The sequence below is a fragment of the Mesoplodon bidens genome (assembly GCF_964165515.1).
Source record: "Mesoplodon bidens genome assembly, chromosome: 7".
Lineage (NCBI taxonomy): Eukaryota > Metazoa > Chordata > Mammalia > Artiodactyla > Ziphiidae > Mesoplodon > Mesoplodon bidens.
In genome coordinates, this window is record NC_138164.1 from 93,054,979 (window position 1) to 93,070,304 (window position 15,326).

General features: G+C 48.2%; 2 protein-coding genes across 2 annotated transcripts in view; one reads left to right on the forward strand and one right to left on the reverse strand.

The window, feature by feature from the left end:
* Window positions 1-10,472, reverse strand: part of PAMR1 (peptidase domain containing associated with muscle regeneration 1) — a 170,357-nt gene extending 159,885 nt beyond the window's left edge. The window contains exon 1 of the mRNA XM_081241402.1: window positions 10,129-10,472. The gene's annotated coding sequence lies outside the window, so the exon portion shown is untranslated. The remainder of the gene's footprint in view (window positions 1-10,128) is intronic.
* Window positions 10,473-11,595: 1,123 nt separating this feature from the next.
* FJX1 (four-jointed box kinase 1) lies at window positions 11,596-13,864 on the forward strand. The gene has a single exon (XM_081239307.1). It carries the CDS (start codon window positions 11,671-11,673, stop codon window positions 12,982-12,984), a length of 1,314 nt encoding a protein of 437 aa, XP_081095433.1. The 5' UTR covers window positions 11,596-11,670; the 3' UTR covers window positions 12,985-13,864.
* Window positions 13,865-15,326: the final 1,462 nt, after the last annotated feature.

Here is a 15,326-nt window from a genome sequence, read left to right on the forward strand (position 1 = left end):
GAGCAACTAGGCCTGTGAGCCACAACTACTGAGACTGCGCGTCTGGAGCCTGTGCTCTGCAACAAGAGAGGCCGCGATAGTGGGAGGCCCGCTCACCGCGATGAAGAGTAGCCCCCGCTTGCCGCAACTAAAGAAAGCCCTTGCGCAGAAACAAAGACCCAACACAGCCATAAATTAATTAATTAATTAATTAATTAATTAAGGGGAAAAAAAGAGTAAATCCTATTTTAAAAAAAAAGTAACAAAAGTAACACAAGATTATAATTTTTCAAAAATTAAACAGCACAGACGATTGAGGTAGCTACCTATAGAATTATGGTCCAGCACAGAACTGCTCCCTTATATACTCCCTGCCCTGTCACAAAGGTCCAGTGAGCCAATGGTGGAAACAGCTGTCTCCAAACGGACCAATCAGATTTCCTCTCCCTGGAATGTAAACACTGGAATGGGAGGTGACTGGAGCTGAGACACTGTATACGTACACCTTTGAGAGAAGGCCCTCCTGCTTACCTACCTGGTGTTTCTGAGTTCTGGTGCTTTCCAGTGCCCAATTTTCAGGCCCTCCATTGATGCTGGGAGCTACTCCAGCATCCTTCTATCAAATCCCATTTCTGTTTCTTGACTTGGCCAGTCCATTTCTGTCGCTTGCCACAAAAGCCACCTCAACTGGTTCAAGGGTAGTGAGCACAAATTTTACAATCACACAGAGACAGGGGTACCAAAATCTCACATTCTTTATTACTCTATGTCTGATCTTAACTTTTAACTTAAGCCTCCACACACACCCATTCATACGTACACAGCATACTTTCCCCAAATGCTCTAGGGAGGATAAAGTAAAAATATATACGATAAAAAGTAAAAGTGCCTCCCACCCACAGACCTTTTCTTAAGGAGTAATGCTGTTAATCACTTAGTATGTCCTCCCAGACATGTTTCTATGTAGCTGAATGTGTGGGGTTTTTTTTTTTCTTTTTCTTTTTTTTGCGGTACGCGGGCCTCTCCCGTTGCGGAGCACAGGCTCCGGACGCACAGGCTCTGTGGCCATGGCTCACGGGCCCAGCCGCTCCGCGGCATGTGGGATCTTCCCGGACCGGGGCACGAACCCGTGTCCCCTGCATCGCAGGCAGACTCTCAACCACTGCGCCACCAGGGAAGCCGTTGAATGTGTGGTTTTTAATACTTATTCAGTGCCTACTATATGCCAGAAACTGTACTGGAACTTCTCACTTGCTATATTTATTTAATCCCATACTCTCATTTAATTCTTACAATATTCCTGTGAGGCAAGCATTAATATCCCTTCTTATGAAAGAGAAAATCAATGCAGGAAGACTTCTGTGCAGTCTAGCTACCCTCTCTGAGCCTAAACAGCCATGCAGATCTATCATCATCCCCAACTAAATGACCCTCTCAGTGGGGAAAGGCAACAAGGTCAAGCACCCTACTCTGGTCTCTTGGCTTGGTTTTGCCCTGTGTGCGCAAGGGTATCATGCATAGGAGCAGAGAAGCAAGAGAAAACTTTCTGTTTCTCACCATTTCCTCTTTGCCATCTCAGAGTTTTTTTATGATCATTTCCCCCCCACCCCGCCCCACAAATAATCCAATGATCGGTGATTACCCGCCTCTTTCTCTCTCTGACTCCTATTGATTAAATCCTGTTTATTAACAGAACCAGGCAAGCAAAGAAAATGATTTCAAAATAATCTCTCTCTTTTTTTCCCCAACCCTTCTGGTTTATCTTTTCCTCCTCCTTTCTGTCATAGCAGCTAATAAGAGAAAAAGAAAGCACCATTAAAGGGGAGAGGGGCTTTTAAAATTTCCAACTTTTGGGGAATTGCCCCTGGGTTCCTTTTTCTGCCATCCTGACCGGAGTTTTAATGGTCATTGTAACATACATTCAACATGGACATGTAACCATGTGGAAAACTGGAGGTAGTGACAGAGTCTGCAGATGTGGATTAAACTCAGCAAACAGGGTATGAATGCCATGGAAGAGCTCTTATGTGGGAGTCAGGTAAAGTGCTTTCAAGTTCCAGGTCTGCCAGGAACTAGCTGTGCATCTTGGGCTCATCACACACCCTCTGAAACTCAGTTTTCTCCTTCATAAAATAGGAACAGTCACTAGCACCTGCCCAACTACCCCTCCCTAACAGGTTGTTGTAAAAATCTGACCAGACTGGCACGGGAAAGAACTCAGCAAAACTGCAAAGAGCTATAGAAATATATCACCGACATTATTCCTCAGCCCTTCTCCTGCTATTCCTCAGGCCCACATTTTCCCTAAAATGCAGGCATTCTTTAAACTCAAGCAGGCAAGAAATGGCCTCTGAGGGTTTTTTCCTTCCTTTTTTCATCGGGTAAAGTGTAAAGGAACCAGGGATCGAGTGTCAGTGCCTGGCGCATAACAAACACGCCCAGTCCCAGAGAGGCAATTCTCTGATTCCCTGTGGCGATCTCTGAGTCGGTTCTCAGGAGAGGTGAAACCACAGGAGACATTATAGCAGGTGATGAGTGTTCTTCCACTGTCAACCTTAACTCAGACTTTTCTAGTCCTGAGACAAAGAGAGTGCTGTCCTCAGGACTATCAGGTCAGCCAGCCCACTTCTTTTCCAATCCCTCTCGTCTGCCCACATAAGATATTTACCACGGGGAGCTTTCTGGGCTATGACAGGTCTCCCAGGAGATGCGCTGGGCTCAGTCACACAGCAGAGATGAGGAGAGATGTAAGTCCCTGTTTCCAACATGCCTGGTGTAAGACAATGTGCCAGTACAAAGGAAGAGACGAGTCCCTTGTAAGAGGCCCCTTGGTTAACTGGCCAGGGTGTTTCCCAGCCCCAGAGGTCACACGGCACTGTAGTTAACATAACTTCTGTCTTTGGACAGACCAGAGTTGGAATTCCTCTTCTGTTACTTAGCAGAAGTCTCCCAGGCCAATGAGAAGTCTTACTTCTCATGATGCTCTGGTTTTCCCATCAATGAAATGGAGGAGTAACACCTCCAGGGGCGGGGGAGTGGGGTTGGAGGCAGGTCTTCTAGACTGAGTGCGTGAAAAGCTCTGACACACTGCACTGCATGTAGAAAGTACCTCAGAATCATTCAGTGTTGTCCACCAGAATTCTGTTCCCGACATTATCACAAGAAAAACCTTGACAGTCTGTGGACCGAAGGAAGAAGCTGGGATCCTACAGAGGCCTGAATAGAAGCAGCACTGTGTTACATGAAGGAAGAGGGAAATTTTGCCTGCTCCTCCACAAAGGGGAGAGGGAAAGGAGGGAAAGGAGAGGTAGATGGACGAAGGCCTTGTGCAATTACGTGACCCACACACACCCCGGGAGCCCCCCCCAGATCTTCAGTAAAGTCACTAAACTCATATCTTTGGCCCAAGTGGATTCCGGGACAGGGCAGGAGGGTGCTGTAGGTAAGGCATTGAACTTCACATCCCTGCTACTGTGTGTTGAAGTCAAAGCAACAAGCATGGAAGCAGGAGGTGGACACAGAGAGACATGCTTGAGGAACAAAGGCCCAGGGACTCTCAGAAATGGAGGGGAAGTTTCTGGACCCTCCCAGGCCATGGAATAGGCATTTGGGTCAAGATTAACCAGATCTCAAAAGAGCAGGGAAAGTTCAGCTAACAACGGGGTTATACCACTGTCATCATCATCACCACCATCATCATCAGGTATTATCGATTGTTTGCCTGTGGGATGCCGAAAACTGGTTTTAGGCAATGAAACCCGGAGTCCAGGAAGCTAGCACATTCTTAACGAGGGCTGCATTACTGAAGAACTTCTACCTGGTTTTTCACCCACCTCACTGTTGAAATATGAAGCTACCTCTCCATTCACTAGTCCCCACCAGCGAGTGTCCCTAAGTTACCCCTTGTTTTTGCACATTCCTCCAGCCCCTCTTCAGTCCAACAGTGATGACTCTTTCCAGGCCTGGAAGGGCCTCTGTCTCCCATTTAGGCTGCTCCCTATTCTGACAACACCCATCCACGCTGCACTGAGCCCCCAGTTATAAATTACTTACCTGCTGGCCACCATTTTAATGTAAATGGATTTTAAAAAGCAGCAAAGGAATATATTTTCACTTGGAGTTAAAGCATCATTTTTTATTCGACTTTGAGCCTGGTCTAGAAGAGATGGCAGAAGAATGGCTCCAAGGCTAATATAGCTAATGATTATGATGGAGATCCTAGGAGCTGCCAATATTTCACTTGCAACCACCTCTAGTCTGGTTTCACTGCCTGCAATACTTTTTTTTTTCACAGCCACTTCCATTAACACCCACCGCCTATGATGGAACCATTATGAAAATATCTCTGCCCTCGGCAGCCTCGATTGGTCTTGACACATTAACACACTAAGAGCTCAGCCACGTGGCACTAAGTCCCATTTATAATAACCGTTGGCAGGAGCCACCAAAATAAAACCTGGTACTTATGGGCCACCTTTCATCTAAGGAAATCAGAAAGCTTTACAAGCTTAATTAAGCTTCAGCATCTATCTGACTGATGAGATGCACAGAGCCTGGGGAAGCTGAGGAAGCACAGCATTGCTAATTATGCAGCAGGTAAGGCTCTGGGCTGCAATGAACAAAGGAATCAACGAAGCCAGCGAGAGTCACTTTCTTCAGTGGCAAATGTTTGTCGAGTGAATTTCTCCAGCGTGGCTGAAAAATGATAGGTGAGTGATAAAGGGGCCGTGGAGAGTCTGCCATCTGGCGCTTCTCAATCTAGGGAGGGGGCCTGAGATTTGTTTCTTTTATCAAAAGAGGATTAAGCTAATCCAGCACACTCAAATCTTTTAAGGATGAGGAAATTGAGCTCCTGAAAGTTGTAGAAATGAGCTCACATGCTGATCTCTCTGCTTGCCCCAATGTTCTTCCTCCTCAAACCCTGACCTGCAAACCCCCAGTTACCCTTCAAGACCAGCTTCACATCTGCCTCCCTGGTGAAGCCTTCCTGACCTTCTCTAATAGAATTAGTTGCTCCCTCCTCTGGGCTCTTGTGTGGTTGCCATTTCCTTAATAGCTAGAGCAAGTGATAATATTTATTGAGCACTTACTTAGTGCTTAATGTGCATTTCATCCACACAATAATATTACGAGGCAGGTGCAGTTATCACCATCCATTTATCGGATTAGTTAACAGGTTAAGTGACTTTCCCAAGACAGCACAGCTGGTAAGTGCAAGACTCAGCTTGGCTGCCGAGCACATGTACCAAAATATGACAACACACTGCCTTCCCAGCAGCACAGGTGTGATGGAAGAGTTCTGTTTATATGTTTGCCCTCTTTCCGGTTTGCAAGCTCCCATGTGAGAGGTATATCATTTAGGAATCTTTTGGCTGCAAAGAATAAAAACCCCAACTCAGAGTGCATTAAACCACCAGGGAACTCCAGAGGCAGGGTGGCTCCAGAGCGGATTAATTCAGAAGCTTGGTGACAACACCAAGGACCCAGGTTCCTTCCCTCTTTCGGCTCTGCCACCCTCAATGTGTCCACTTAGCTCTCCTTGCAGTTATATGATCACAGCCCCAATTCCAGGCCTCAAATCTAGACCTGAGCCATGGAGAAAAGTGCCATATTTTTCTGCGTCTTTTTGTAACAGCACAGACGTCTTTTCCAGAAACTTCCCTGTGGACTTCCCTTCAGGTGTCACCAGCCAGAATGGTGTCATATGCCTGTGCCTAAAGCCAACACTGGCAAGGAAGTTGAAGGCACTGTGACTGATTTAGCCCAATGAGGATTCAGCCTCCCCTCCAGCACCAGGCACAGGGAGAAGGATGGAGACCTGCCAAGAAGAAGGAAGGGAAAGGGAAGGGTGAAGAAAAGACAACCAATGTTTCCTGATGCAGGTGTGAAGGACAAGAGAATATCTGACACCATTACTTTCACCCAATTCTTTGGCCTTTGGCACATGAACAATAAATGTCAGTTGAACTAAGTTATAGTAGAGAAAGAAATTCACGTCCCCAAATGCCCAGTCCAGAATTTTTACCATCATCATGCCCTGTAACTAGGGTATGACGATATATGACTGAGAGATTGTATCAGCAACTGCTCTAAAATTTACTAAATTAATTCACCAGTGTTCCAACCTTTAGATTCTGGCCTCCAACACCAGTGGCTACAGGAACCTTTTCCAAAAGCAGATCAAAAAGAGAGCTACATGGAATAAAGAGAATCATATAACTACTAGTCTCACCATAAATTAAGGGTGACACTTTCTTTCCAGAAACACAGTGTGTTCTTAAAACCGGGACTCATTCAGGCAGACAAGTTGATTGCAAATACTGTATGTTTCCAGACCTCCTTCCAGCTATCCAGCAAGATTTACCTAGAGCCAGGTGTATATATTACCTGCCCCTGACAGCCAGGTGTGTAAAGATGAGACAGTTATGCAATTCTTGGGAGATCCAGATCATGGTCAAATAGAGACATGCCAAGAAAAGGAAAAAGATCCCCAAGCAGGAAAATAATGTACCCTAGGCAGAGACAGGGTAGAGAAGAAGGAAACACAAATAATGAAACTGCAGCCCAGAGAGACTCGAAAGCTACCTGAAGTCACACAGCTAGTAACAGCTAAAGCAGGAGTCATACCCAGTTTCAAGGAATATTGTACTCCTCTCCCTGACATGGTCTTTCCCACTCTTCCCTTTTGTAGAAGCATCTAGAGGGTGAATTTGGGGGCCTCTATTTTGGGAGGGGCTTGTAACTCAGAAGACCCAGGAAAGGTTAGGATTGAATGAGGCAGAGTAGTGAGAGGAAGGCAGCTGCCCAAGGCTAGCTGGAGGCTCTGGGATTTCAACAAGAGCTGCACTGGGAACCCTGCTACGGTCCAGCTGGGAAGGAAGGGAGCAAAATTTTCAGGGAGGATGCTCATCTGGGGCATAGAGGGTGCACTGGTCAGGGTCGCCACCTGTATCATGTCTCTCAAGACCCAAGTGAGGCTTGGTGGAAGACAGCAACAGGAAAAGAAGGAGACCCCCATCTGGGCAACAAAGCAGAGAAACAGGAAGGAGAGGGAATGATAAAAACTAGGAGTTTGGGATTAACAGATACACGCTACTATGTATAAAATAGATAAACAACCAGGACCTACTGTATAGCACAGGGAACTCTAGTCAGTATCTTGTAATAAGCTATAATGGAAAAGAATCTGAAAAAGAAGATATATACATGCATAACTGAATCACTTTGCTATCCACTTGAAACTAACACATTGCAAATTAACTATACTTCAATTTTTAAAAAAAAACTATAAAAATAGTGGACTCTTGGATAGCCTTTCAAGAGTTTTAAATACAGGATCTAATTTAATCACCACAATAAGCTGTAAGGTTTTTCACTATTAATTAATTACTGTTAATCATCAGATATTATATTATTGTAATTAGTATCAATAATACCAACACTATTATTACTGTGTTTTATAGATGAGGACACTGAGGCACAGAGAGGTCAAGTAACTTACTCAAAGTCACACACTTGGTAAGTTTTAAATCTGGACAATCTGGCTTGAGGGTTCACACTCTTAACCGCTTCACTTGATAGCAACCACAGAGAACATTTCAAAGCAAAATTTAATCTGAATTGAATCTACTTTGATTTAATTCAATAATTTTTATATCTGACATCTTCCTAGTAGTTTACAATTTGCAAAGAGTTTGGCCTCCATCATTCTGGAATCTTAGCCCGGCCATTTACTTGCTGTGTGACTTCAGGCCAGTTACTGGCTAAGCTTCAGTTTTCCCATCTGTACAGTGGGGACAAGACTACTGGTTGGGAAGGTGAAAGGAGAACACACGTGCAGGGCTCAGTCCTGTGCCAAGCCCATAATAAGCACTCAATAAGCGTTTGCTACTAATGTTGTAAGGTTATTATCAACATCTCACAGGAACTTCACAACAATCCTGTGAGGGAGGTAGAATTTATTATCCTTGTTTCTCAGATGTGGAAACTGGAACTCACAGAAGGGAAATAACTAGCCAGAAAGGAAAACAGTCAGCAAGAAGAAATATCAGACTTAGAAAATCTCCCAACTCCCAGCCTGCTGTCCTGCACCCAACCCTCAACTCCTCAAATCCACCTCCTCTCTCTTCCCCAGGAGGCACTGTTCTATGAAGCAGATCATCCTTCAAACAGGACTGTGGATGAGTGTGAAGCAATTGGAAGCTGAGGCTCAGGGAGAAGTTCTGAGGACTGTGAAGAAAGTTCTCCAGGTGAAAATAGGTTCCTATGTAGGGAAAGATGAACAGCACCTCCCCTCATCCCCAAGCAACTGCCAGAGGGGCCGGCCTGAGGTCACACATTGTGAAGAACTGTGCCCTGTGCCCTCCCAAGGAGCCCCAGGGGAATGGCAGTAGGTGGGGGGGTGTCCTCAGGCCAGGAAGTAAAGAAGAATGGGAGTGTCTTCATCATACGGGTAAACAGAGGAGTGTTTTTAAACACTGCCTAAAAATATCTCTTATGTAATGCATTTAAACTGCATTCTACCTTGGGTTTGTTTTTTGTTTCTCTTTTATTTCTGCGGTTTTCTGTAATTCTGCATTTCAATGCATTTGTTCAAGTTTCTATTAGTGCATCCTGTTCTGGTACCCAGTGCATTCAGTCCTGTGGCTACAGGCTAAGAGCTACAATAGAGTCAGTCCATCTTCCGAGGTGTAAGATCCTAGCTGGCTGCTTTAAGGCTTTAGTTTCTTCGTCAATGCTGGTAATGTGCTTGGAAGATTCTGGGATTTGGGGTATCTGAGTTGAAGTCATCCCTCCCAGATTGAAAATCATGTGCTTCCTTCTCTTACATTATGTGGATCCGTCACCAATTTTTTTTCCTTTTATGTATGAAAGCTCTTATTTTGTATCTTTTAGTGGTACGCAGTTTTTTAAAAAATACCTTGATACGGCTTCCCTGGTGGCGCAGTGGTTGAGAGTCTGCCTACTGATGCAGGGGACAGGAGTTCGTACCCCGGTGCGGGAAGATCCCACATGCCGCAGGAGCGGCTGGGCCTATGAGCCATGGCCGCTGAGACTGCGCGTCCGGAGGCTGTGCCCCGCAACGGGAGAGGCCATAACAGTGAGAGGTCCGAGTACGGTAAAAACAACAAACAAACAAACAAAAAAACCTTGATACATGCTACTTGCAGAGCTTTATCTTATTAACATTCCAATGATTTATTGAGCAAATTGTTCCTGAACACCCACTAAGTACCAGGCATTGTGCCAGGCAGCCATAGAACAACAGACAAGACGGACCCCTCGCAAAGTTTACAGTGAACTATACCTTATAGTTACTTATAGTTTTTTTTAACAGCTACAAACACAGAGACACCAACTACTCTGGATTTCCCCATATCCCCCAGGACATGGCATGGGCCATGGTAGCCAAGTAATAGTCTCAGACTTGAACTTAAACAATTAACCGACCTGCTGAAAATGTATACTTCTTTCTAGTTAGATGATATTCTACTTAATGCCCACAAGGTGGAGATCTTGCTTACAGTTTACCCAAGCTGAAAGCAATGCATTCAAAAAAAAAAAAAAATTCTCAGAAGTTAAACCAAAAGACAAAAAATTAAATTCAATTTATTGAGCACCTTTTTAGTGCAATATCCTATATTAGGTAGTAAGACAAATAGAAAGTTGTTAAGATATAGTCCCTGCCTTCTAGGGAAAGATAGGGGTAAGGAGCTTGCACAGAGCAGGAAGATGGTACCTTTTAATGAATTAAGGTAGTATAGTAATAGTCATTTCATCATCAGATAAGATCTATACAAAGGCATGAGGCAGCCACCATGGGGTGCAGAAGAGATTCAACCAAGACCCCACACTTCAGCCAATATGGAAACACTTGAGGGTACACTGGGTCAGCTCTGGAAGTCCCTAGATGTGGTCTCTGGATGCCTCTGCTTAGTCACAAACCTTAGGGTTTCTTAAAATGTTCATTCTTTGGAGAAGAAAATATAATCAGTGCCAGGTAATGAGCTGAGGCAGTTGAAAACCCCCAGTTGCATCTGATGGCGGGGGGGGGGCGTAAAGACAAAAGAAACACATGAAAGGAAACAAATTTCGAACTCCTGCTTTCACAGGTGGATTCCACCCCCACCCCCTTGTCTTGTGTCTCACCTGGGAAATCTTGGTTTACATCTGGGACAGGGCCTCACGCAGAGAGGTAAGAGGGAGAGCCGATTCTTACCCAAGAGTCTTCCTGGTGGATTGAACCCAAAAGTGGCTGGAAGACAATGTGGTTTGCTGTTTACTTCTTCTTTTTTATTATTATTATTTTTTTTTTTGCTCCTCCACCCCTCCCCCCAACCACTTCTTCCCTTAAACCATTAAACCAGTAAGTCAAATACAATATGGGTTTGTTCTTTTTCGGTTTTTTGTTTTTCATTCATTGAATGGAAAATCACATTTGGGGCATAACGTGACAGTGAGTTTTTAAAAAACGAGAATGCTGGCAACTTGATAAAAATAGTGAACTTTCTTGATAGAGGGAAAATCAAGTGGCATGTTGCCCAGAGACCCCAGTTTGAATTTTAGTTTCTCCACTTGCTACTTCTGGGATCTTGAGCAAGCCCCATCCCATCTCTGTGCCTCAGTTTCCTCATGGGCAAAATAGTATCGTTTCGTAGAGAAACGGTCTCCAAGGCCCCCTCCTCCGCACTAAGTCGGATCCTGAGTTGTAAGGCTCTCCTGGCAACCTGAACATCTCCCTAGAATGTGAGCTCCGTGAGCACGGGACCTCATCTGTGGATTTTAATGCTCTGTGACCAGAACCGAGGACAGTTTGTTGAATGGAACCTGCCTAGGGGTTCTTGTACAGCAAGGCTGAATTCCCGGTGGGGCCCTCGGGAAAGGCGGAGCGACCAACCTCAAAGCGCACAGTCCTCAGTGACCAGTGTGGTGACCGTGCTTGGGAAAGGAGGTGTCGGTTCAAAGTTGTTTGCTACAGATGGTTCTTCTAACCCGGCTGGAGTCACCTCCTCAGTGGCTCGGAGAGCTCCCCAGGGGTTTACATAGGCAGGGTGAATCACACCCACCGTCGGAAACGGAGAAGGCAAAGGGACCTGCCCCAATCCACCCCGGGCGGCGCCGGGAGCGTGCTGGGGGTTAGTCTGAACTTTGCTGGAGGCCAGGAGCCGCCCAGGCAAAGGGACTCCACGACCACTCCAACCCCCGCGAGAGCGAGCGGCGCGTCTCACCCACCCAGCGCGACTCCAGCTCTGTGCCGCCCGCTCCGACGCCCCCGCGCGGGCGCCGCCTGCCTGGCTTCCTGCTCCCGGCCCCTAAGCCCCCGACTGAGTGTGGGACCGCTTCTCCCGCTTGGAAGGAGCCATCGCCGCTTTAAAGGGAAGAGGAGGGGAAGGGGGCGGGGAGCGGCGGCGGAGGAGGGGGAGGGGGAATCCTCCATCTCTCCCACGTGGTCCGGGCGCCTGTGAATTGCGCCCGCCGGAGGGTCTCACAGCGAAATACAAAAGCAGCTGGGAAGCGGCAGCGAGGCGAGTTCTCAGTGCCGGGCAGAGCCCCGCAGCGCCCCGCGGCAGCGATGGAGCTGAGGCGCCCGGAACCCCGGAGCCAACGAGCTGCCGAGCCCGCGTCGCCGCCGGGACCCGGGCTCCTGGGCTCGGCTTGAAGCGGCGGCGGCACCGGCGCGGCCGGGGGAGCATGGGCAGGAGGATGCGGGGCGCCTCCGCCACCGCGGGGCTCTGGCTGCTGGCGCTGGGCTCGCTGCTGGCGCTGTGGGGCGGGCTCCTGCCGCCGCGGACCGAGCTGCCCGCCTCCCGGCCGCCGGAAGACCGACTCCCGCGGCGCCCGGCCCGGAGCGGCGGCCGGGAGCCCGCGCCTCGCGTCCCTCTGCCCCCGCCCCTGGCGCGGGACGCCCGTGGCGGCTCCCTGAAAACTTTCCGAGCGCTGCTCACCTTGGCGGCGGGCGCAGATGGCCCGCCTGGGCAGCCCCCGGGTGAGCGCAGGCGACACGTGCCAACCGGACGGCCCTGGCCTGAGGAACGCGCCGCGGTGCACGGGGGCGTCTTCTGGAGCCGCGGCCTGGAGGAGCAGGTGCCCCGGGGCTTCTCGGAGGCCCAGGCGGCGTCTTGGCTGGAGGCGGCGCGCGGCGCCCGGGTGGTGGCCCTGGAGCGTGGGGGCTGCGGGCGCAGCTCCAACCGGCTGGCCCGCTTCGCCGACGGCACCCGCGCCTGCGTGCGCTATGGCATCAACCCCGAGCAGATACAGGGCGAGGCCCTATCCTACTACCTGGCGCGCTTGCTGGGCCTCCAGCACCACGTGCCGCCGCTGGCACTGGCCCGGGTGGAGGCTCGGGGCGCTCAGTGGGCTCAGGTGCAGGAGGAGCTTCGTGCCGCTCACTGGACTGAGGGCAGCGTGGTGAGCCTGACTCGCTGGCTGCCCAACCTCACGGACGTGGTGGTGCCCGCGCCCTGGCGCTCTGAGGACGGCCATCTGCGGCCCCTGCGCGCCACGGGGGGCGAGCTGGCCAACCGCAGCCGGGCGGAGCTGGTAGACCTGGTACAATGGACCGACTTGATCCTCTTCGACTACCTGACGGCCAACTTTGACCGGCTTGTCAGCAACCTCTTCAGCCTGCAGTGGGACCCGCGGGTCATGCAGCGCGCCACGAGCAACCTGCACCGCGGCCCGGGCGGGGCGCTGGTCTTTCTGGACAACGAGGCGGGCTTGGTGCACGGCTACCGGGTGGCGGGCATGTGGGACAAGTATAACGAGCCGCTGCTGCAGTCAGTGTGCGTGTTCCGCGAGCGGACTGCGCGGCGCGTCCTGGAGCTGCACCGCGGCCAGGATGCGGCCGCCCGGCTGCTGCGCCTCTACCAGCACCACGAGCCTCGCTTCCCGGAGCTGGCCGCCCTCGCCGACCCCCACGCTCAGCTGCTGCAGCGCCGCCTCGACTTCCTCGCCAAGCACATTTTGCACTGTAAGGCTAAGTACGGCCGCCGACCGGGGACTTAGCATCCCCCGGAGGAAGAGGAGAGAGAGAGACCCCTGGCTGGGGAATGGATGATGGGGGAAGGGCCGTCGCCTCAGCCACCGCCTGGGACCAGCCGGCCAACGCCCAGCCGGAGACCCGAGCGCGAAGACGGCTAAAAACTTCAGCTTTACCCACCTGCCCCTTTCTCTCAGTCCCAAGCTGTGTCCTTTCAAAGTTCTGGGAGGACGAACTCACCGAGGCGAGAAGTGTAACATTTCCTCCACCCAGCCTATAAAAGGATTCTTCCCTGTGCCAGCACGGAGTTTGCATCCAAAGAAACTGGCTGCTGCCGGAGTTTGGCCCCCGGGTGGCCGTCTCTGTGGGAGATACATCCTATTTCTTGGCCCCCTCATTCCCCTTCCGAAAAAGGAAAACTTCTATTTGAGCCATTGAGCTAATTCTGCAGTTTCCTACCAAACGCAGCGCTGGTGGCCCCGGAGCAGGGCTATGACATTGGCTGGTGGAGCCCCCTTCCTGTGTTCTCCCTTTGTTCCGGCTCGGTGATGGTGAGATCACTGTTAAGAGCTGGGGAACCGCTCCCAATAGGACAAAGGGAGCAGGACCTGCAGAATGGAGGGAGTCCTGCAGACGCCGGCAATTTGTCTGACTTGTTCCTTACAGCTTGTCATTTCAGCCTGAAGGCTACAAATGCAGGACCGGCTGTATGCATTGATTCAAATAATGAATTTCTTCTTCCTCCCCCTTCCCAACCGTTCATAATTTTGTCAATGATGATGTTCACCAGAAGGGAAAAAAAAAAAGTTTCATGCACTTTACTTTGTTTTTATTTTAATTTTTTATTAAGAAAAACTTTTTTTATTTGACAAAATTTGCCTTCTATGTGTATATATGTGCATAAAGTGTGGTGTAAATATACTAAACAAACTTATATTTCAATAAAAGGGAGTTTAAAATTTAGAATTTAATTCCTGTGGTTTTAACTGTTTGAGGTATCTGATGCCCTGTCTGGTTTTAGAATAAGCTCTAAGGTTTCTCCCTTGTGGATGTGCTTTTAAAACAAAGGACGCATGTATATCCCAGCTGTGACCATGGAACTTATAGAATTGAACAAAGACAAGAGCAGATTCCCTGTCCTGCTCACTCAAATGAACCCTAGTGCTGGAAATTTCAGAGTTCAGCATAGAACATGCGGGATGGTGGAGAGAGACATGGACGGAAAGTATTCTATTTCCTAGCAAATAAAACTGTGATATAAAAGGATTTCACTGTAGTTTAGTCCTATATTAATCATTTGGCAAATATGATAGAACCAGACGTATAGACTAAAATATGACAAATGCCCCCCCCCCTTAAACTTAACTGCTGTGGTCATGTGTTGCACCTGATTTTCAGCATTGTAAGTACCATGCATCACGATGTGTACAGATAATAAGCTGAGCACATACTGCATACAGGTAGAGAAAGTCATGAATTAATTCTTCTCTTTAATCTCCCAGCATAAATTCCATTGCATCCAGGAGATCATAATCTCCAACATCTGGACTCATCCAGCTCTCTTAAGAGATTGTACTGTTCCCCACCCCCCCCAAGTACTAATTGCATGGTCCCCTCAGAGCAGCCATTGTGAAACCAGGAATGTGTGTAGTACTTTGTATATGGCATTTGGACCCTTACTTCTTGGTGACTTCAAACAGGAAATGTCTCTGTATTTTCTTAAGCTTCTTTTTGACTCATAGGGGAGAGGAGAGGCAGTCAGTTTGTGTCTTTTTTTTTTTTTTATGACCCATTGGTGTTTTATCTTGGCATTTTATTTTGATACGTGGGTCCAAATGATCTTGCCTATTATCTTTTTATTTAACGACCTTTAACTCAAAGCAACATTTGGCTACTTTAATAGATTTTTATTTGACTTGCATTTGTAAACCTAGGGTTTTATAGACTCGTGATGGTATTAAATCTCTGTGGGTTTCCCTTCTCACTGTGCATTACAACACAGCGTGTAATTTAACGATTTAATGCCATCCTTATGTTTCAGTGCCTCTGCTAAGCCAGCTCAAAAGAGTCCATAAAGTTTGTAGTGTAAGCCAAATATTTTCGTGATACAGGGTAGTGATAATGGCAAATACATCTTTTTCAAGACATTGTTAATGTGAAACCTCTGATAGTTACCTCTTTCAAAAAGAAACATTTTCCATTTCTGATGATTGATAACTATATGAGATTTCCTGCCCAAATCAGCAGAGGCTGCTCCAAGAAAAGGATAAATATTCAGCAATGTGCATGCTTACCCGACATGTTCATGGAGGAAAACCATGGGCAGAGCTAAGTTAGACGTTTCACAGATGCACAGGAAATATACCCT